Source organism: Propithecus coquereli, unplaced genomic scaffold, assembly GCF_000956105.1.
Source record: "Propithecus coquereli isolate 6110/MARCELLA unplaced genomic scaffold, Pcoq_1.0 Scaffold95, whole genome shotgun sequence".
Lineage (NCBI taxonomy): Eukaryota > Metazoa > Chordata > Mammalia > Primates > Indriidae > Propithecus > Propithecus coquereli.
Genome location: NW_012155840.1, coordinates 1,903,927 through 1,926,049, shown reverse-complemented (window position 1 = coordinate 1,926,049; position 22,123 = coordinate 1,903,927). Strand labels below are relative to the sequence as shown.

Genomic DNA, 22,123 nt, shown 5'->3' with positions numbered 1-22,123 from the left:
CCTATCTGAACCTTCCAGTTACTTTTTGTATATAAGAAGAGCATTTGATCTAGATGAAGGATTGTAAACTCAGGGGGTTGGGATGGGGATGGGTAATAGGAGGCAAGTCGGTAACCTAAATGAGAAGAGTGGATCTGTGCAACGCAACAGGGAGTGATGGGATTGTGGAGACCAAGCCCCATCTAAAGAGGGCAGCAGCTACTCCGCTCCAACCTAGTGGTGTTACTTGCAGCCCTTGCCCACAAGGTCTTTCCTTCCACTTTTCCAAGAGAAGCGGAATACCCAGAATTTTAAGCAAAATATTTCAATTTCAAAGTGTGAACAGCAAGTCCCAACATTAAAAATTTAGGGGGGAAAAACAAAAGATATTGCCAGTTTTGTTTCTTAATCTCTTATCTAGAGGTCTCAAAAGTCTCTTCTAGCTTTAATAATTTTACAATTTTATGACCATTTGTGACTAATTTCACAATTTTGTGAGCATTCACTAATATCAACAATGTAAATAGAAAGTTAAGTGGAAAAGTTACAAAACAAAATTCTATCTACCTTAAAATTATAATTATGCACATAGTGTATGTATACATTTGCAAATACTGGATCAAAATATATGCAAATGAAATGATTTTTTTTAGGTGTTAGGACTGTAGGTGAATGTCTTTTTTGTCTTGTTAAGTGTTCATTTAAAATGTTTCTACTATTGTTTATATATATGTAAAAAAATGTATAAAAGAAACATTGAGGGCAGCCCAGGATGATGCCAGACATGAAGAGAGTAAGAAAGAGGTAGATATTAGGTGTGTTCTTGAAACTTGTGTTACCTCTGTATTTGCTTGGCAACCACCCTTGAACAAAAAGTTGGTGAAAAGAAGGCAGTATTAGCTGCATGGTAGGTAAACCCTATATGACTGACTTTCCCACCGGGCACTGCTCTTCTTTCCCTTTTTCTGTTGTTTATAAAAATATTTCCCACATCATGAAGCATACTGGTATAGAAAGTTTCCCAACTTTGTTAGTTTGGCTTCTGAATAAATTATATGAGGGTTTTGTTTTGTTTTGTTTTAGTGGGTGAGGTGGGATGAGAAGGGCAGCTGACTTATCATCCCTAATTACATTTTTCTTTGGTTTCTATTAACACTGTTTTCATTCTATAAGCCCACATCAACTACTCGTTAAGTGAGCAGAAAACCACGGGTTATTATTTAGTGTGTTTATTTGAAAGTTTTCAAAATACCCCATGGGAAGGTTACTCTTTTCTAAACAAATTTGGAGGAAAATATTAGCACAAAGGACTAGGAGACCTTTGTATCATAAATGTGGAGATCCTCAGAAACCTATCCATCCTTGTGTGGCAACACCTAGCCCAACGTCCAGACCTGTGCTAAGTGTGCAATGCATGTTTGTAGCATGAATGAATTCTTCCTCTACTCCCTGGGCTGCACCTAGGATTCCTTAGTTATGGAATAAAGGCACAGAATATGGTTATTGTTCTTCTTTAAGTAACGGGCAACTTGAAATGATATCGGCATGTTCTAGACATACCAACAGGAATCTGTGACACTGGGGACAACTAACTGGCCACAGGATTCAAGTGCAGGGGACTTGACATTGACTTTCCTGTTAAGAGTGGCCCGCTGAGCAAAAGGCAGGATGGTCCTTTGCCAGATCTATATCGAAGGATCAGTAGACTGTCTAGCGCTTTCTTGCATCCTGTTGCCTCACTAATTTCTGGATTGCCAGACGCCTCTGTTTTTTTAAAAAATAATGGTTTAAAAAAATACCTTAGTAATTTTGTTGTTTCAGAAACCTTACATATGGCCCTTAAAAAATTTTTTTTAAAACACTTGCTTTTTCTTTGCTCAATTTAATCATCATTACAACTGAAATTGGTTCAAATTTATTGTTTTCTTTGAATGGGCATTTTGATAGTTGAAATTCTAAAGTTATATAAAACTAAGTAAGATATGAAGATTAATTGCTCATAGTTTTCTTTTTAAAGTAGGTCTTAAAAACATAAGTAGGCTAAGAAAGGGTTGATACTTCAAATTGAGAATTCATAACAATTGCAATAAAAATTATTTTTTTGAAGCTAAGAGACATCCTGGAATTACCACCATTGAATCAGAGAGCAGATTTTCCACATACTGAGTCATAACTACAGGCGTTTTTCTTTCTTTTCTTTCTTTCTTTTTTTTTTTTTTGGTAAACCACTTTAACCTGTTCTTGAAAACCTCTGGTTGCTGCACGAAATAAGTCTGAGTCTGTCTCTATTTAGCCTATGAAATTTAACAAGTCCATAGCCTGGGGTTGGTAAGGCTGTGAGCCATACCACCATCTCAGGTTTTTGATGACACCACAAACCACTTGAGATTTATTATGTTAGCAGATGTCATCAGATCTATGTGTGCACAGGTGCAGCTTGCAGTTAGTAAAAGAAGGAACACTGCGTGTGTATATTTATTTTTGTACCCATACTCTCAATGGTTAGAAAATGCCCAGAGTGTCTGTTCTGGCCAGGGAGCAGTTTCAACTCCATTGCAAGAACCTATCTGGTAATTTCTTGAAGTCTTTTCCCAGATATAAATCTGTATGATGAGCAACTACGTCTTGTAGGAAAGACATTGTGTTTGTTTTTATAATCAGAATCTAAAGAAGAGGCATAATGGATTACAGCTAAAGACTGCTATAAACAATGAAAAATAAAAATCGTTATCAGGGTTTGTCATTTATGCTGGGATATTCCTCTTATAGGACAATACGTTAGATATGTATTCTCCTCTCCTTAATAAAAGTTGTAAGGAGATGGCTCTCTATTGAACTCCAACAAAATGCCAAAATTTGGCACTTTATAAATATTCTAATTTAAGCCTCTTTAAATACTTTTAAATAATTAAGAAATAATTAAAACTATTGCCCGAGGCAATAAGAAATAAGAATGTTTAAAAATTCATATTAAAAAAACCTTATGCATTTTTTAAATTCTAAAAATAATTATCCAATTGTTTTAAAAGAATATATTTACGCATGCATATTTGAAAATACATTACATATTTTTAAAATTCTAAACATAATTATCTAATTATTTTAAAAGATAGTATAAGTTTTATTTAGTATTGAGTCCTAAATATTCCACTATCTTTATTATATACATTAAATTTGTGCAAATTCTGATATATGAATGGACTAAATATAATAATCTAATAAATTAGTGTGTACTTTTTAATAATATAAAAATCAGATAAATTAAAACACACTTCCTATGTTTTTGAGAAATAGAGAAGTAAAACAAAATAAACACCTTTGGGGTAATGACTGAAAATTACTGGTTTAGATGGGGTAGAGGAATTACTTCAATTATGACATAAAGCATTGTAATAATGCATGCCTTTTAGAAATAATTATATAGTGATTATTCTCAAAGATAAACACACAGATGTTGCTAGTACATTAAAAAAATTCTTAATTTGAAGAAAACATACAGAAACTGCATGATCAGTTAATTGGCTTTAGGAAGAACCAGAAAATCTAAAGTATTAGCGTACTTTCAAAGCTTCTGGTAAGTTGTATGCAGAATGAATTGTGTCTACAACTTAAGGCAGGAAAAAAATACCTATTTTATTGGAATCACTTCAGTTAGATGTGCCAGAGGTCCAAAATACTTAAGTAGTGTTAAACAGTGCTTATTTTAAAAAATGAATAATTAGTTATAATTCCCAACAAAAAATGAATATAAAAAGAATTGGACCTTAATTATATTCTTGGAAAGGTTTTCAATCATGATCGTTTTAATTTAAGAAGCATCATCTATTTTAAAACACTCCCAAATTTTTACATATTTATTTACATTGCAAAATATGAAAACCAGAAAATCAGCTGATGTTGTAGAAGATCATGATTACTTGCCAATTAAAAAATTTAGAAGCAACAACACATTGAGGTGACTATAAATTAGCAAGACCAATTTCTATAAGATGTGCCTGAAAATCAGTCTCCTTATTTTATAAATCTTGAGTACCATCTAATGATAATATGTGTACATATTTGACAGACAGAAGAATGATCGGTATAGGAATAAGTATTCTTGTAAGCTTCATATGTCACAAGAAACAAATGACATGCAAATAAAAAGATAATCTATGAAAGCCTGAACATGACATGCAATGGTACATTTTATGACTAAATAATATGCTTGGGAAGAAATCCTCTGACAGGTGACAGGAACTCTAGATTCCTCCAAGTCATCACGAGAACGGAGGAAATACTTTTCTCGCTCTTCCCCTATTCCTTTCCCCATTTCATGTCTTATTATATTTCCTAAGTGAAACTAGATTCTTCCTATAACGTTATTTCTCCTTTGAATGAAATAGATGCTGGCGTGGATTGGTAATTCTGCTATGGACTTCAAATAATAACAACAGAGAAGACTCTGTGCCACACTTATAAAAGTTTTGGTATTTGATAACACTGTCCATATAAAACACTCCCTTCTCTTATCCTAAATATGTATTTTTTTATTTAGCTTGCACTGAATTTTTATTTTTGGTTCCTTAGTACTAAATGTGATTTGCTTGACCATGAAACTACTATTAGGGAGTCCTAGAATGGAAACAGATCTGTTTGTTGCCCATTTGAATTGACTGCCTGGGTAGACTGAGTTACAGCTACACTAGCTGAGTGGTTAAAATTGCTTAACTTGGAGCGAGTTAAAAATAGAGGTTAAAATAATTTTCCTTGGGAAGTTACAGCTGAGTGTAAAGATGCTGGTATATCCTACAGCCTCTGCCAATCATTCATCTTCCTTCTCAAAGTTATATAGCTATATAGATATATACTGTTTTAGTTTTTTCAGAGGGGAAACTGGAAACTATTGAACTTGGAGTTTAACAACCCATTTTCAAGTTGGGCATTTTCTAAAGTCTAATTGGGTCAGTCCCATTTTCAGTTTTCCACTTATCATTGAAAATAGGTATGTATATTCTTCATGTACAGCTAAACATGTATATGATGTATATGTAAGTATGCAGGGGGAAAATTTTTTTTGTAGTGAGGCCAAATGTCTTCGCTGATTTACGTATATTGTACGAACTGCAATGTTTAAGTTCTCTAGGACTTTGAGAGCAAACATAATTGGGATTAAAACACCGACATGTTCACATTTAGTAGAGAGAGAAGAACAATCCATCAGGAGCTATTCAGGTCCCACTGGTAATCACATAATTGAACAGGGTTTATAGAGGATATTTGAAGCTATTGTTATCTGTTGTGCAATTACATAATTAGTCAGGATCTCTGTAATAAAATCTTTTCTAAACATATGTGGGTTAGTAATAAGGAAATTTAGGACTAGTGTTATATTTTTACTTTTAATACTTTAATCAGACTTATTTAACAACTTAGTTTAACCGTTAAGCATTATTTCACCACACAACTACAGATACTTAAAGTGAAAATAATTGGGTTACTTAAAAACTAAGGGGAAAACAACAACAACAAAAAATCCCTACCTATAGTTAACTTTCGAAAATGCTTATCAAAACTGCTTTATTTATGAACATTACCTATCAAATCTCTAGAATGTTTACTTCTGGGGACCCAAGGGTTGCATATTTCTTCGGTGTTGGTTGCTCCTTCCACCTACTCCTAAATTACTTAAGTATTTTTTGCTATTCACATGGATGCATATAAATTGAAGTCAAAGTGCTCTTTCTGGTCTTTTTGCTTTAATGATAACACTACACAGCGAGGAACATTTCAGGACTCCTTTTACACGCAAACAAACGTGGCCTGTCGAAGTTGAACCCAGCAACGTGGCGGGAAGTAACAGCAATTCTTTACTGTGCGTTATTATTGTTTTCGAGTCTTGGCGCGCCTGTTCCGCCGGGTTCCCTCTCCTGAACGCCGCGGAGGGGCCGCTCGCCCACGGGGCGCCGCAAGCACTCGGTCCTAGAGCACAAAGGCGCGCGGAGCCGGGCGGCCCCAGACAGACGCGCCCTCCTCGCGCTCCTGCCCCGCGCGGCGGCACAAAGGCCAGGCCCCCCTGCCCAGCACACCCACCCACGCGCGCCCACGCTCGCGAGCGGCGCCCGCGCCGCGCAGGCCGCCACACCCACTCGGGCCGCCTCCCGCCTCCGCGGCCACGGACGCCTTGATGAATATGCATCGCAGCGCGCCCGCCCCCGGCTCCTCCTTTCGGTTTCCTTCCCGCCGCCAGGCGGAAGCGAAGAGCCGCGCTTCCCGCGCGCCAGGCCGGCCGGGGAGGGGCGGGCGGCGAGCTGGAGAAAGAGAAAGCGAAGGAGGCGGCAGCGGAGGAGCGCGGGCCGGGCGCGGAAGGGTGCGCTGCTGGATGGCGGTTCCGGCGCAGCCCCGCCGCGGGCCAGGCCAATCCGAGGGCGGGGAAGGGGCCAGCGCGCGACCCAGCCACCTCGCCGGCTGCGTCTGCCCAGCGCAGCCCCCACTCCTGGGCAGCCCCGCTAAAACAACAATAAAACCCACCACACGCACACACACGCGCGCGCGCGCACACACACACAGCCTGGACGGCGGGCGTTCAAGTCAACCACGAGAAACAGGCTTCTGCAAGTGAGAGGAAAGAAAACTGGATATCCAGACAGAGGGACAGCCCGCTTTTAGGCTCGACTTTGACCGTCTTTTCTTCTCGGGCCAAGAATTGTGGCAGTGCAGAAATAGTAATTTAAAAAATATAAGACTACTCCCGGATTTTTTTTTTCTCCAACTAAACACAAAAAGCGACACTAAAACAACCTTTGAGAAAATCCACAAATCTATACCCAAGACACGTGAAGTCAGCGACCCAGGGTTCTGTTACAGACTCAAGATCTCTTTTATTTAATGCAATACAGTGCGATGGTATGTGACTTTGAAATGATGGGTTTTATTTGCTTGTCTTATTCGTTCCTTGCACCGTTTCAGTACCCCAGGCACAATTTTCTTTCCTGTTTGTAGATTGTAAAGTGACTGTTTTACCCCTTTCATAATGTCATTTCTGCTTTACAGGTTGAGCTTTGGTGCTGGATTTCCAGAACTAATGCAAATATGTATTTTTTTTTTTTTTTTTTAGCTTTGGTAACTTTAGTACATGTGACACACTTTTATGGCGAGAATCAGTGAATAACATTGTGAGTCCAAGCAGTGCAGAATCTAGCATTTTCCCTGCTTCAACTCTCTAATTTCTCCTCCTGTCCCCTCAATGTCGGAAAAAAAAATCACTGTGCAAATGATATTTACCTGGTAGCCCATTTTGTCTTCTTGAAGTATTCTTTTTTTCATGTTAAGGTCAAATTTGTTGCATATTCTCATTTAAAATACATTTTTCAAGTGAGAGAAGTACTATTTAGCTATGATTGATGTGTTGGAGTTTTAAAAATCGGTATTCATTTTGAAGTTTAGTTCCCCCTCCCCCACCCCCTTGTCCCTGAAGTTGCCCAGGGAATTGTCAGCCCTCCTGCTGCCTCCCCCCACCAATTTTTTTTTACAAAGATTATGATTGACTTCCTTCCACTCCTGTTAATACTTTTCCCCCCACCCTGCTATTTTCTGCTCTAGGATTTTTTTCCCCTCTGCCTAAGTCTGTGTGTGTGTGTGTGTGTGTGTGTGTGTGTCGTCTGTCTGTCTGTCTCCCATTTCCCTTGTCCTCTCTTCGCCAGTATGTCTGGGACACATTTTAATGCACAATATCCCATCCATTAAGTTGTGATTGAATGCGAAGTGTGTGAGGACTTGGCAGCTTTCAGGTTGAAGGGGGCGGGGAAGCCAGTTTCGACTTTGACACAAGATGCCGAAGTGGCGTGATCAGAATTATTATTAGGGCTGTGAACATGGCCATCTTCTTCTTGGGTTGGAAGAACTGCCATTGAACTTGAGACGGGACAGACAAGATCTCCAAGTTTTTTTTTTGTTTTTTTTTTCCCCAAGTACAGTAGCTGGCAGGGAAAAGGCGCCAAAATACACAAGATTAACTCTGACTTTCTTTGAACGGAATCTTATAGCACCATCCTTGTAACTTTAATGTCCAACAGGCGGGAAAAAGTTAACTTTTGAACCTATACTTGAACAGACATTTAAATCAGCCTAAAATGGAATAAGTCCAGAAAGTCACACATGCATGCTTATGTGGTTAGAAAAGAATGCACGTGTAAATAAGCAGGGTGCATGTGTGTATATGACTAAGGAGTTCAAGATTTAATCAAAATCAGCATTAGTGTGACTTTGGAGTGTATATATTCTATGCGGAAAAGAATTGTGAGGTGAAGAAGCTGACCTTTAAGCATCCTAAGTAAAAACTTTGAGGAGTTGTGAAACACAAAACGTTGTGGTTTCCAGTTTTACATTTGAGGTTTGATGTTTTCATTTAATGGTATGAGAGATGGAGAAAGCTCCAGCGCTGAAAAGTCCCTATTAAATCATATGTGGGCAAAGGTCAAGCACTCCAACTCACTGATACAATATACTGCAAATTCCTGCCTAAGTGAGGGAAGCACAGGAAAAGTGCTTGGGCAATAAAAATATTAGAACGGTAATTATCGTTGGTGGTTGGGACTGCATTCTTGTGCACTGGGAAAAGGTTTTTACTGGCCCTGATGAATTTTAAAGCCAAGAATTGTTGAAAGCTATTTTAATAGGAAATTGATTAGCTGAGTATCTCATACAATAAATGGTGACAGTTTCATTGTTTGATGTCCAAAATAAATTCCTTTTATTCTTTAGCAGACATAGGCATCCATTTAATTTTAATATGGTCAGTCTGAGCAGCAGCATAATTTTGAGCAAATGTGATGTCACGAACATCTGTAACTTTGTTTTTGGAGTTTTTGACATTACACAATTTGACAATACTATTGCTTTGAAATTTATTAGCTTGTTGTGCTGTTAAAATATTTCAGATACATTCAGAGATCAAGTTTACTGAACATATATTTTGTATAGGACCAATTGCTTGTGTTTTCTTTTTGTAATTATATAATTGTTTCATAAATTTTAATTTGAAAGTTTAAATGTACAATTCTGTTGTTATGCATTGTTCTGATTTTGAAATAGAATAGTAGTTTTCAAAGGAAGAATTAGAGAAGGGGGTGCAGAAAGTTTGAGTTTCTCTTCAATGCACTTTTTACACTTTATACAGAATGTAAAGACGACTTAGCCATTTTGGACAGAACTTTCTATACATCTCTTTAAAACCCATCTGTTTTCATATGTCACAAAGGCATGTGTAGATGGGTAACAAAAGCCAATTTACACATAGAAATAAAATGATAGTATAGTTTTACTTTCAAGGTCAGCTATTTTGAAAAAGAGCAAATACCTATGACTCTCACATTATCAGCAGAGAATGCGTGTGAGTGTATATAATCTTTGCAGTATTGTGAATAAAACGAGGCAACTATTACCTCCATTTTTGAGTTTAGAATAAATCATGCAGAAGTTACAGGGCAACTACTGACTTTGTGATCTGGGGAGCAAATGTTTTCCGAAGTTGAAAATCTCTGATGAACTAGAGAAGTGAAAACTGGCTAACCTTAATGGAGGAATCTGGCCCACTCAGTGTTCAGATTCAGAGTTGTGACTTGTAAATATGCCCAAAATGTAGACACACTTAGTGGGACGGTATTTTTTTTAAACAGTTGAGTACAGGCATTTCAGCAGCAACATTATTAACAGCATCATTTTTTCTCATTTAGTTTTGTCCTCAGGGGACACCAAACAGCTCCCCAAGGAAGGGAAAAAAGTCCAAGGTTATTTATTCATTTCAGTGAAAGGCAAAGGGCTGGCAATGGGGGTGGGGAAACTAACCGCTTGTGTATACACTAGTGGGGAAAAATTGCTACCCTAATTTTACAGTAGTAGTTTAAGGGCTGAGAGCCGGGCATGATTTTGCAATTCTCATCAAGTGCAGGCAATTTCAGTACTTGTTGGTTGTTTATACATGCATTTATGAGTGGATTTTTGGTGTTCCTGCTTGTGGATATAAATTTGTGTTTTCCAGGTTACAGATGTATGATTTTTGTGGCTCATTTGGAAGAAGGAAAGGTCCCTGGTCATACTTGCAGTTTTGCAGGCCTGTTTTCTAGGGTCAGGAGGTCATCTGTCTCTTTTGTATGTAGTTTTTAAATATTGATATTGGCAATGCAGCCAGGGTGTGTGGAATTGTTGAGCCTTCTTGCAAATCACATGCAATAGCTAAAAAAAAAAGTCCTCGGGTGTATTGAAAATGACAGCTTCGTTAAGCTCCAAGAAACCTTTCGTGAAACTGCCCAGGATTTGCAACCTGTCGCTGCAGTTTCTTTAGAGAGGAAAAGGTTAAAAGAAAGACAAGATTAGGAGATATCTGAGATGTCAGACTTCTCTGTGGAAGTCAGTAGTGAAAGATTCAAATTGGGTAGCATTGCTTATTTCCAAATATGATTGGATTTTGAAAAATCTAATCACCTGAAGCACTGGCATTCCTTTTAGAAATCAATAAACTTTCTGGCAGTTAGAAAAGAAACTTTTTTCCCTATAAGGTAGCAAGGAATAGGTGATCTAGGTGGGAAATCTTTGGGAATACTGAAATATCAAATTTGCCTATTGCTGAGAGAGTCATTCACTTCTTTCCAGCTCCTCAGCCAGGTTTTGGGGTGAATGAAAGTGGCCTGTCTTACCAGTGCTTTAACCCTTTCAGTGTGGAAGGAAAAGATGAGAGTTTAGGAGAGGTAAGTAACAAAGTCTGACAAGTGTCCGGCCCATTTTGATACTATCAGAAACTTTTCAGAGATATTTTAAAACCACTCATAATACCATGACACAATGCTGGAAAAAAGGGAAAGTGAACCAAATGCATGTACTTTCTCAGTTCTTCCTCTCTGTTCTTTTACCTGGGATTTAAAAGATTGGCATTTCTCACACCAAAGGTGATGGCCAAGTGTTGTGCTGAGAGAAGCCAGACTTCCCATGCACCCAGATCCACCAGTCCTTCATTAAAAAAGACTCCCTAGCGTTCTTCCTGGGAAGGCCTGCAGTGACCCTGGGTTTGGCTGGACAAGAGACAGCGTCTTGGGGGATGTCAGCTATCCCCCACCGTGGCTCCAAGGCCTGAGAGGACAGTCAAAGCCACATAAACTGAGTACCCCCATGAGCCCTCCCTTCCAGGATGTCTCTGTTGCTAATTCTTCACTCCTTTTTGGTACTCCTGGCCTCGACATTACTCCTTTCTCATTTTCCTTTTTCTTGGAAACAAATCAAAACCCCAAACTACCAAGCATTTTCAATGATCATCAAAGTGCACCCAGCCACAAGCACCCTGCCAACGTGGGGCACCTGGAAGAGAAGTGAACCCCTAAGTGATGGGCCTGGGAGGCCCCAGCCATGTTCACTTCTCCAAGGTCTTACCTGGGTCTGACGCTGCTTCTTCGCCCCGGTGCTGCTGCAGCTTTTGTGAGCTCTTCTGTGTAATGGTTGTCAACTTTTCGTTTTTCTTTTTTAAGCTTGTGAGAAACTTTTGGATGCAACCTAGTTTTTGTGGCAAAAGGAAATGGTTTCTGTTGGGAAGGGAAACCAATAAGGGGAGGAGGGGTGGCGATGTCTGGAGACACTTGCCCAGGGCTCAGCACTGGGCCTCTTTTGCCAGGGGACACCGGCTGGTTCTGGGCTCTCTGGCTGAAAGGAGAGCTCTCTGGGTGCCAGGATTTCACTGGGGGTGGTGTGAGGAGGGAGGGAAGAAGGGAGGGAGGGAGAGAAGGAGAGAGATGGGCATTGGATTTTTAAAGAGACCCGAAATAATGGCTTCTGTAAGAGTCCAGGCATTCAAAGAGGTGTGTTCAAGGATATGAGTGCATTCCTGCCAAGGGGAATGTCTTTTATGGTAAATTAACTCCAGTTAAATTGAATATTTGTTCAAAGGGAAACTCCAGTAGTTAAAGCTGGTATTATCAGTAGAGCTTCCCCGCCCCCTCCCCTCAGGATCTGGTGAGGGTGAGAAAAGGGATGCAGTGTAATGTGCAATACAAAGTGATGCTTTGGATTTTTTTTTTTTGAATCTAAGATGAGGTTGCCTAAAAATTTCTGAGAGAGAAATGAGTACTTATTTGGATTAACCCCGACTGTCACCTCATTTCTTTCATCTTTAAAGACTGTCAACTTTATCCGAGCTTTTCAAAAAGAAGAAATGACCCGCACAAAGGAAATTAACGCTGTCAGAACGCTGACTAGAGGATTTGCTGGGCGGGGAACAGGGGAGCGGGGAGGCTGCTGCCGGAGGCGTGTGCCCAAAAGGGTTAACTCGCGGGGGTTCTCGCAATTTCCCCGACTTTACCTGTCTCCCCAGACCCACCGCCCCCCACTGCACGGCCTCCTAACTCCCCACCCCCCAGCGCCTTTCTTCTCTGGGCCCTTGGTTTACGGGGGCTGCAGCTGGTGGACTTGGCAAGCTCGCCTCATTAAGAGCGCTCTTTGAAAACGGACTGTGTTTGAGCATTTCCCTAATGAGGACAGGACGGGGTTAAAAAGTGACCATTTCATGGTTGACTTGAACCTGCCTACTTTTCTTGATGTGTCGTTGTGAAATGCTTGATGTGGATAACTCCTGCTTGGGGAAGGAAAAAGTCACTGGTTCCTTCAGGGCCGCTGGGGGAGGGAAGGGGGGACGGTGGGCAGAAGCGGGAGAGTAGAGACTGAGAGAGGAGAAAGTTGAGGGAGAAAAAATCAAGAAGGAAGAAGACAGGGTAATCAGCGGCCAGCCTCGAGACACACCAACACCGCCGTCGGAAGCGGGGGCGGCCTCGCCCTGGGGACCAGCCAGCAGAGGCCCGGTCAAGGCCCCAGCCGCCCCCGAGCAGCCCCCTGCTAGGGAGACGCGGAGCCCCAGGCACTCACTTTTCCTCTCTCCATTGTCTGGGCAGACTTTGCTTCCACCTCTTCCCCACCCACCCCGAGCAGAAAACCGGATTTGGGGGGCGGGGTGTGCGTGTGTGTGTTGTAGAAAGGGTGCAAGGCAAACCGCCTGCCTCAAACTCCCGGGAATCAAGTTCATTCATTCGGGGCCTGCCCCTCGCAGCCAGGGTGGGGGCGGGGCGCGTCGCGGGAGTGCAGCGGCTCCAGGCCGGCCGCCTCCGGAGGGCCTAACGGCACACGCACCCCGCGCGCGCGCCCGCCCGCCCCGCAGCCCCGGGCGCGCCGCGGCCCCGCCCTGCCTGCACCCCGGCGGGGAGGGAGCCGCTTTCGCCGGCGTCCCGGGCCCCGGGGGGTGGGGATTGGGAGTGAGCCAGCGAGGCTGCAGGAGGAGGAGGAGGGAGCAGGAGGCGGTGGCAGCGGCTCGGCCAGGTCCTCCCGCTCCGAACGAGGCCACGTGCACCGGGCACCCCCAGGGAGGGCGGCAAACCGCGGCGAAGCGCCTCGCGCGGCAAGTGCCCAGGGTGCCAGGCCGCGGTGGGGAGGACCCGGCACCCCCTCCCTGCCCGCGAGCGCGGGCTCCGGGAGGGGTAGCCGGGGGCTGGGCGCGGCGCCCCCCTTGTCCGCGCCGGCGCTCCCCAACTACTTGAGCCCAAGTTCGCTCAGGCCTCCGGCTCCTCGGCTCCCTCGCCTCCTTCAGCCGCGGGCTCGGCAGACCGCACCCGCCCCGGGTGCGAGTGTCGGCGCCCCAGCCCCGGCCTGGGTGTGAGGGAATTTTCCATTCGTTCCTTTCTCGGGCCCAGACCGGTTCAGTGCTCTCCCACTCGGATGTTCATGCGGCTTAAAGAGTCGCAGCGAGCACCGAAATACCTCTTCCAGGGCGGGTTTTCGGGGGTGTGTATGTGTGTGTGGTGGTGTGGGGAGGGTGGCGGAAAGAAGAGCTATTTTGGAAAAAAAAAAAAAAAAGTCATGGTTCTGTCGCACCGGTAGGATACCTTTAACAAATTCAACAAATGAGGGAGAGAGAGAGGAGAGAGGAGAAGGAGGAGGAGGAGGAGGAGGAGGAAGGTGGGGGGCGGGGTGTGTGGAGAGGCTGGTGCAAAAGGAATGCGCGTTTGCAGGAGGAGGAGTAAAGCGATGATTGTGTAATTAAATAATAAAACAATCCTTAAGTCTGATTTGGAGAGAGCTCCAGCGGGGTCCAGAGGGTGGAACCGGTGAATTTTTCAACTTCCAAGTTTTGCAACGAAAGAAAGCGAGAGAGGGAGGGGAAAAAAAGAGCCCAGAGCAGAAAAGAGAGGAGTTTGGAGCTGAGCGGGAGAGCGGGATTTATCGTGTGGAATTTTTCAGGAGATCGTTTCGATCCCCCTGGGCTCTGGGCAGCGGCGGCAAGAGCAGCCTCCTCGCTCGGCCGGGTCAGACGCGGGGCGAGGCGGGCGGGCGTCCCGGCGCGGAGGAGCCGGCACGGGAGGCGGCTGCTGCACCCGGGGACCGCGCGCCGCGAGCCTCTTCCGCCCCGGAGATCTGCGCTCGCGCCCCCTCCCTCACCCCGGCCTCTCCCTTCTCCCCCACCCCGCCCCCACCCCGGCCCTCTCCCGCGCGCGCCCCGCCACCCGCGCGCACTCGCTCACGCTCCCCCTCGCGCACACACATGGTCGGCTCGCAGCAAAGTTTCGCCTGCGATCACCACTCCGGGATCCTGCCGCAGTGCTTGGGGCTGTAACCTTGAACTTTCCCAGCGCGGTGACACATTCTCCTCGCTCTCTCTCCCGCCCGCCCTCCTGCGCCCCCCTCCCCGCCTTTTTTAAAAAAGCATTTCACCACCAACCACCACCCCAATCCAACCCACACCGAACCTTCGCGCACCCCCTAGCCCCCAACAACAACAACAACTGCAAAACAGAAAACAAATCCCCAAACCCAGCCGAAAAGCAGCCAACACCGGCGGCGGCGGCAGCGGCCTCGGCAAGCACGGCCAGCGCGCTCGGACTGCAAGAGGGTTAAAAGTGTAGATTGGATTTCACCCCGGGAAATCTAGCACGCCGAGTGAACTTGAATCTTTGGCTATTTAAGGAGGACTGGGTTTGTTGTGAAGTTGCGGTGATCCAGCGCAGAGCCCCGTCCTGATTGATCGCATCGCGGGGCTCAGATGACTGTAAAATGAATAGATGAAATTCTTGCTTCTCGAAGATTTTCTTGGGCATCTCCGGGAAAGTGCGTTTTAAGGCGAAGTCATGATGTATTCTCCCATCTGTCTCACTCAGGTACATGTCTCGGTCGCTTTCTCGAGCTTTCTCTCTGGCCCGAAATGCCTTTGTTTTGTTTTGTTGCTCTCATCTTGCGGACAATTAAAGGCTTTAGTTAACCTCCGCACATCCCAGTCCCTCGGAGAAGTGGCCCGGAGTTGCGGCGGGCTTTGCGGGGCGGCGTGGGAGCCAGAGCACGGCCCCTCGCCCACGGCCACCGCGCGCGCCCAGCCCCGCGCCCTGGGCACGGAGAGCGGGCGCCCGGCCAGGCAAGGCCGCTGGGGGTGGGCAGGGCCGGGGCCCACGAGTGCGAGTCCCCGCGCGGCCCCCCAGTTGCCGGCTGCGGCGCGGCACCCCTGCCCAGGGTGCCTGCCGCCCCTCTCGGCAGCTCGCGTGCTGAGGCGGGCCGGGGCCTTAGAGGACTTTAGGGGGACTGAGCTCCTAAAAACAGCCGGCGAACTTGGGCTAGAGGACTCCAGCGCGAGTCTGTGTGGGCGCCTCTGGACTCCGCTGCAGGCGGTGGGCGGGCGACGGAGCGAGTCGGAGGTTGCGGTCGGGGGACCCATTCCTTCGCATTATTTGGGGATCTGAAACCCTGGTCCGTAGTAACCCGCCACACTTGGGGGTTTCCAGTGACCGCACCACAAAGGCGGTCTTTACGTTGACACAAGTTAGGTGGTCGTGGTGAACGTTAAGGAGTTTTAGAACATGCTCATTTTGTGGAGACCTGTTCGTTTGACGATATCTGGGCGTAGCTCGTAAGGCATTAAGTAATGCTGGAAAAGTAAGGTCATTTTTTTTTCTACTTTGAAAATTGTCCTAAGACCATAGGAACAACGTTATGAAGTAAAACACACTGGCTTTATACTTTTTTAAAAACACGGTTTATATCATTTTAAACCAGACGGTTAAATGGAAAAGTGGCGATACCGAACGGACTTACCTGGGGGCAGTTTTCATCTCTGCCCAGCGAACTAATCGACTGACAAACTAACTAAATATCTTAGCCCAGAATTGTTATTTGTAGCAGTATTTTAAACCTCTGAAGATATGGAACGGTTTACTTCAGCTTTTAAGAGGATGTGTCACGATTGGTAATTAATTGATAACCATTTTCTTTGACATTGACATAAAAACTAATCATTTAAAGAAGTGCCCGCTACTCTTGGGTGTGTTAAAATTTTTAAAAAATCTAATATTACGATGATGCATTTTTCTAATGGACAAATAATTAAGATTTCAATTGTATGACAATTAGAAGCCATTGTGATTCAAAAGGACTGAGGCATTCATAAATTGTGAATGAAGATGAAAACAATGATAAGGCTTATTCAGTGATTGGATACAGTCCTGTAGCTTTTTGGCTGACACATTTTTTATTGTTTATATTTTGTTTGGCATCTGAGTATGATTAACTTAGATATGGCTATTTTCAGCAAGTAAACATGCACTTTAATTTAACAAAACTGGGAAAATGAATTGCTGAGCTATTTGTCTTTTAAAAGCCATGACTGATAATAACCAATAAATATGGTGAAACTGTTGCAGGTATGAGGGATTGCCTTTAGTTGTAAAAATTACCTTTAATATTACCAATCAGCTGGATATATTTTTCTCTCTTTCTGGTAAACCATGTCTATTTGATATTATTTTTACACTGGGATCAAATAAAACAAACTGAAGTAAGCTTTTCACTTACAAAGTACTGCATCACTTATTCTCACCTGTAAAGGAGTGAATAATTGTGCATTTTCTATATTGCTATTTCCAGCATCAACTTTTCAGAAACATTACTAGTGATGGATTATATTGCATTTTCAGTCTCCTCTAAATATGTATTGAAAAGTCACTAGTTTTATCGTAATCTGTGTAAGTTAAAAATAATATTGTAGCATTGGGACATACGGAATGTTAGGAGCATATTTAGCATAACCATTCAGCTATCACATTAGTGTTCACGAGTACGTACTTACCAACACTAATTCAGGATGACTAACCTTCCCTACTATTTTAATAGTATAAATCTAGGCTGATGTGGTAAAGCCGTTTTGGGGATTTAAGGCCTATACCAGAGAGGGAATTTCAGCTTAAGAATTTTTACTTAACTAATATCTATGTGACTTTATAGGTATTGTAAGGTGTTGCACAAGTGAGGCCACATTAATAGTTACTTTTGTATCAAATCAGTAGTTTAGTTTTATATCACAAAAGCCTAATAGCTCTAGCAAAACATGTTTAAGGACATGTAAATACAAAACAGAGTAACATTCTTAATTTGTTGAAAACTTTAAAAAAGTATCTCAGTTGTTGCAATAAGGTACCTATGTTTTAGAAAGAAGCTACCCTTAAGGTTGATATTTAGCAAAATGATGTGCTACAGTATCATTACATCAATATAAATCTGTATTTCTACATCACTATACACCAGATGTAAAAGGAAAGTTAAAAACCATCATATATGGTTTAAAATTTGTTTAAAAATAATGTAAACTCTTAATAATATAACTTTCAACTGGCATGATGGCATTGAAATTTTTTTCTTCTTTTGTTGTTTTTTTAAGTTCTTTAGGTGCATTTTTTCTTGGTTTATTATTATATAGCAATGCTCCAAGAACACCTAGCATTTACTCTTCCACCTCTATATTGGTCTGATTATCCATCTTTTTCATAGAAACCATTGTTTCCATGAAGAAAAATAAATATGCCTAGTGGAATTAAGACTCATTACTTTTATATTCAAAATATATAAATATGTTCGAATATATTTGGAACTTCGTTATGTACTTTGTCAGTTTAGTTCAACTAAAGGAAGTTTTAAAAGAGAAAGAATTACTGAACAGCAGTGCATTTTAATAAAAATTCTGAAAGAGCAAGGTTGCATATTACCCTAGTATAGATCTGTTTGATTTTAAATCACTTATATATTTTGCTTTTTAAAAAAATATAATTCTCATAATTGTTTACTGTTATTGTCGTAATCCATTAGTTAGGACATTGGAATATTTTAATCATTTTTTTTATGAGGACACTTACTATGCTCCACGTTCATGTCACTCACAATCTTAAGAATATATTGCTACTCAGCATTAGAAAACAGTTATACTTGGGAGATGACATTTAGGCATATTAATGCAGAAAAATATGTGACTTATAGCAAATCTCCACTTACAATCATTTTGGGCGGATATGTCCCCTTGTCAAATAAGCATTTCACTTAAAAGGAATTCATATAACAGTGGAGACCTAAAAGGTATTAATAAGACAAAATTGGTAGCCTGAGAAAGTTTGCCACTTGTATTTATCAATTTTAAAAATATGCGTTTTAAAACAATATTTGACAGCATTGACAGTAAACTCAAAACAACCTTTAAAATCTGTGTTTTGTATGCATTTGCACACAAAATTACCAAACTCAACCTTCAAATTTGCATTCTGGCTGTTTAAAATAATTTATTACAATTTTGGGATTTGTTGTTTGATAGATGATGTTTATGGTCAAATATTGAAACTCAAACAAATTTAATCAAAACTATGTTTGATGTCTTTATAAGAAAATGAAATGTCACTGAACATAGTACTTAAGGACATAAATACTTAAGTGTTACTGCGTTGCTCAGTATCTGTTAAAATAATATTGCATTTTTAAAAGGATGACAAGGATAAAATGAGGCAGAGCCCACCCCACCCCTGCCCCATGTATTCTTTATATTCTCAAGTTTCTAGTTTATGAGTGCATATATGCATATTTTCAGTCATATCAATAAATCATAGTACAAGTCAGATTATAGGAAGTGAGTTCCCCAAGCACATTTAAGTCCGTGTTTCCTTGAGCAGGCTTTCCTTTTGCATATATTTCTAAAGGGGATAAACAAAGTTTTTGTAGTTACAGTGAAAGCTAAAAGCATGGCATCAGAAAGTGTATAGAGATAGGGAGGTCTTATCATGGGCTGTGGTTGCTGTGAGCAGGGCTGCCTTCCCACACAAAGAACAGATTGTGGTTTAACTCTTTCCATGGCCTAGTTTAATGTGCTCGCATAGTAACTGAATTGTTCAAATCTCTGCTGGAAACTACTGATCAGTTTAATGATTTCCTCTATGGCATTTGGTTATGCCTCATGCTGTGATGTAATCATCTGCATTCTGTATCGTTATAAAATTTTGATTCATACTTATTCTGCTGTAGGAACATTTTATAGTAATACATTAGAATACTTGATAACTACATTATTGATTGGATGGGACATGCACCTCTTCTGTGTCTGAACTTTAAACTGCTAACATGTTGCAACCTTTAGCATTAAAACTTTGAATTTCATCTTAAAATGCATTCATAACTATATGGAATTTTTTTGACTCTTTCTTTGTTAGAGAGTCATTAGTTGTACTTTCATCACCTTTACCTAATGGAATTAATCAGTCTGCTGGTTAAATAGAATTTATTCCACGTAATTCAGGGTAACTAACATGAGTATGTAAATGCTAACTTGGGATGCGATCAGTTAGAGAAAGTTATTTTGTGGTTGGGATGACAATGTAGTCAATGTGATCATTAAAGTGGTCCAGTGAAAGTTTTCATTCGATTCAGATCTTGGTTTATTGCATACATACGGTGTGCCTGCACAGGACTTTAAACTCTTTCTCTGAACAGTAATAGGCCTAAGCTTATAAGACAGGTTTTACCTAAGTCAGGAAGTAATGAAACACTGACTGTATTTGGAAGTAACTGGAAATATCTGTAGGTAAAGATTATCTGCTGTTCCTCACTGCCCCCTCCCTTAAAAAGAGGCTTGGATGAAACAGGCAGGAAAAATACAGAAGCCTAACGGTAAACCACTTAATTCGAAAGATGGGTACTATATAATCTATACACATGTGAATTCATAAGCACATGCATGTGTACACTCAAAGCTCTATCCGAGAATTCATCTGCGTGGCAAAAGAATTGTATGGATTCCACAAAAGCAGTAACTGACCAGCAGTACACTCCTGGTGTCACCCTGCCACAGCATGCAGAGACACAAAGAATGTAAAGTTGGTGCCAAGTTGCCATTTTTCATTGTTCACCTCAGATTGATTTTTAAGGGGTTTAGAATAATTGCCATACTCATGTGATCAGTTAACAAATTAACTGACTCTGTGGGGCTTCATATTCTATAGGGAAGCTGCTGGAAGAACATTCATGTAATTTTTGTTTTCGACTTTGAAAACTTCTATTGAAAAATGCAAGAGTGTGTGTGAGAGAGCATGAGAGAGGGAGAGAGAGAACTGGGAGCTGGTGTTATTGGTGCAGGGAGAGAATGCACTGCTCAAAGTATGGAAACCTTCTGTTCAGGACACCGATACGACAAGCTGTGTCCTTTGCCCACTTTCCCTCACTGTATACCGGTTTCTCTAGTTACCACTCTTGGAATGGTGCTGTTTCAGTGTTGGAATGTTGGACGTTTGATAAGAAAATGGATCAAGTTTAATGGCGCATGCTCTTTGTGCCACCAGCAGCCTCTTGCTGAGAGCATGCTCCAAAAGCGGGAACTGTGTGGCATTACACTGAGCATCTATATGCTTTGTGTTTCTGTGCCACAGAGAAGAGAAATGAACTGTGGCATCGCTCCTGCCTTCTGAACAGCTCTGCTTCGGTTAAAAAAAAATCTCACTGTGTTCTTTGTAAAATGGTACTGCATAGTGTTAGTTGGTCAATCAAATATTTAAATATTAGGTGCCAAGCACCTTGGTTGCATATGTTTTAAAGAATGTAGAATGCATGGCATTGGGGTGGGAATGAGGGGGATGGGGCCAGAGTGTAAATACAAAATATAAACCTTATTTTCTTTGCAGGAGGGAGAATCGACCTGTGAATTTTGGTGGAAAGGGGGCAGCTTGGCATACTTTGTTTTCTCGTCCTGCTATTTTGATAATTTTAAATAAGGAAAGAATGCTGTTTTCATGCATAACTTTTTGTACTGAATTGGGAATGGATTGTGGTCTTATTTTTTGAGCTTTTAAAAATTAAACTGACTATGCACATCTTTTTCCCTCCCTCGTCTCCCACAGGATGAATTTCACCCATTCATCGAGGCACTTCTTCCACATGTCCGTGCAATCGCCTATACTTGGTTCAACCTGCAGGCTCGAAAACGCAAGTACTTTAAAAAGCATGAGAAGCGAATGTCAAAGGATGAAGAAAGAGCAGTCAAAGATGAGCTTCTCAGTGAAAAGCCTGAAATCAAACAGAAGTGGGCATCCAGGCTCCTGGCCAAACTGCGCAAAGATATTCGCCAGGAGTATCGAGAGGACTTTGTGCTCACCGTGACTGGCAAGAAGCACCCGTGCTGTGTCTTATCCAATCCCGACCAGAAGGGTAAGATTAGGAGAATCGACTGCCTGCGACAGGCAGACAAAGTCTGGCGTCTGGATCTAGTCATGGTGATCCTGTTCAAAGGCATCCCCTTGGAAAGTACCGATGGAGAGCGGCTCATGAAATCCCCACATTGCACAAACCCAGCACTTTGTGTCCAGCCACATCATATCACAGTATCAGTTAAGGAGCTTGATTTGTTTTTGGCATACTACGTGCAGGAGCAAGGTAGGAGCAGATTGTTCTTTCTTCTAGCACGGCAAGCACTGCCCACAAACCTCTGTGTATGGAATCTCTGGCTTGGCTTGGGTTAGATGGTCCTCGAGGTCCCTAGATCTCCTCACCCTCTCTGGGTACAGTGTGCCCACTTTCACTCACATGTTCATTGCCATGTGCGAGCCATGCAAATAGGCACAGAGCTTTCATACCTGGATAGGCTTGGGTATTTATAGAAAGACCACAAAGAGATGCGTTTTCAAGTGTCTTTGAAATAATATACTTTTTCAAGGACAGAGTAATCTAAAAATACAGTTTATTGCACTTTACTTTCTGTCCTAGGCTGCATTTCTTACATCTAGTCGTCTTTTCCGGATTTGAAAATGTAACTTTATTTATGAATAGTCAAACAACTCTTTAATAATCTTTGTAT

The 22,123-nt window shown here is 42.2% G+C and overlaps 1 protein-coding gene across 1 annotated transcript in view; it reads left to right on the top strand.

The window, feature by feature from the left end:
* Window positions 1-14,669: 14,669 nt before the first annotated feature.
* The window catches only part of NFIB (nuclear factor I/B), a 216,754-nt gene continuing 209,300 nt past the window's right edge, over window positions 14,670-22,123 (top strand). Inside the window, exons 1-2 of the mRNA XM_012665039.1 lie at window positions 14,670-15,140; window positions 21,171-21,477. Coding sequence (XP_012520493.1) covers window positions 15,111-15,140; window positions 21,171-21,477 — 337 coding nt within the window. The 5' untranslated portion in view covers window positions 14,670-15,110. The remainder of the gene's footprint in view (window positions 15,141-21,170; window positions 21,478-22,123) is intronic.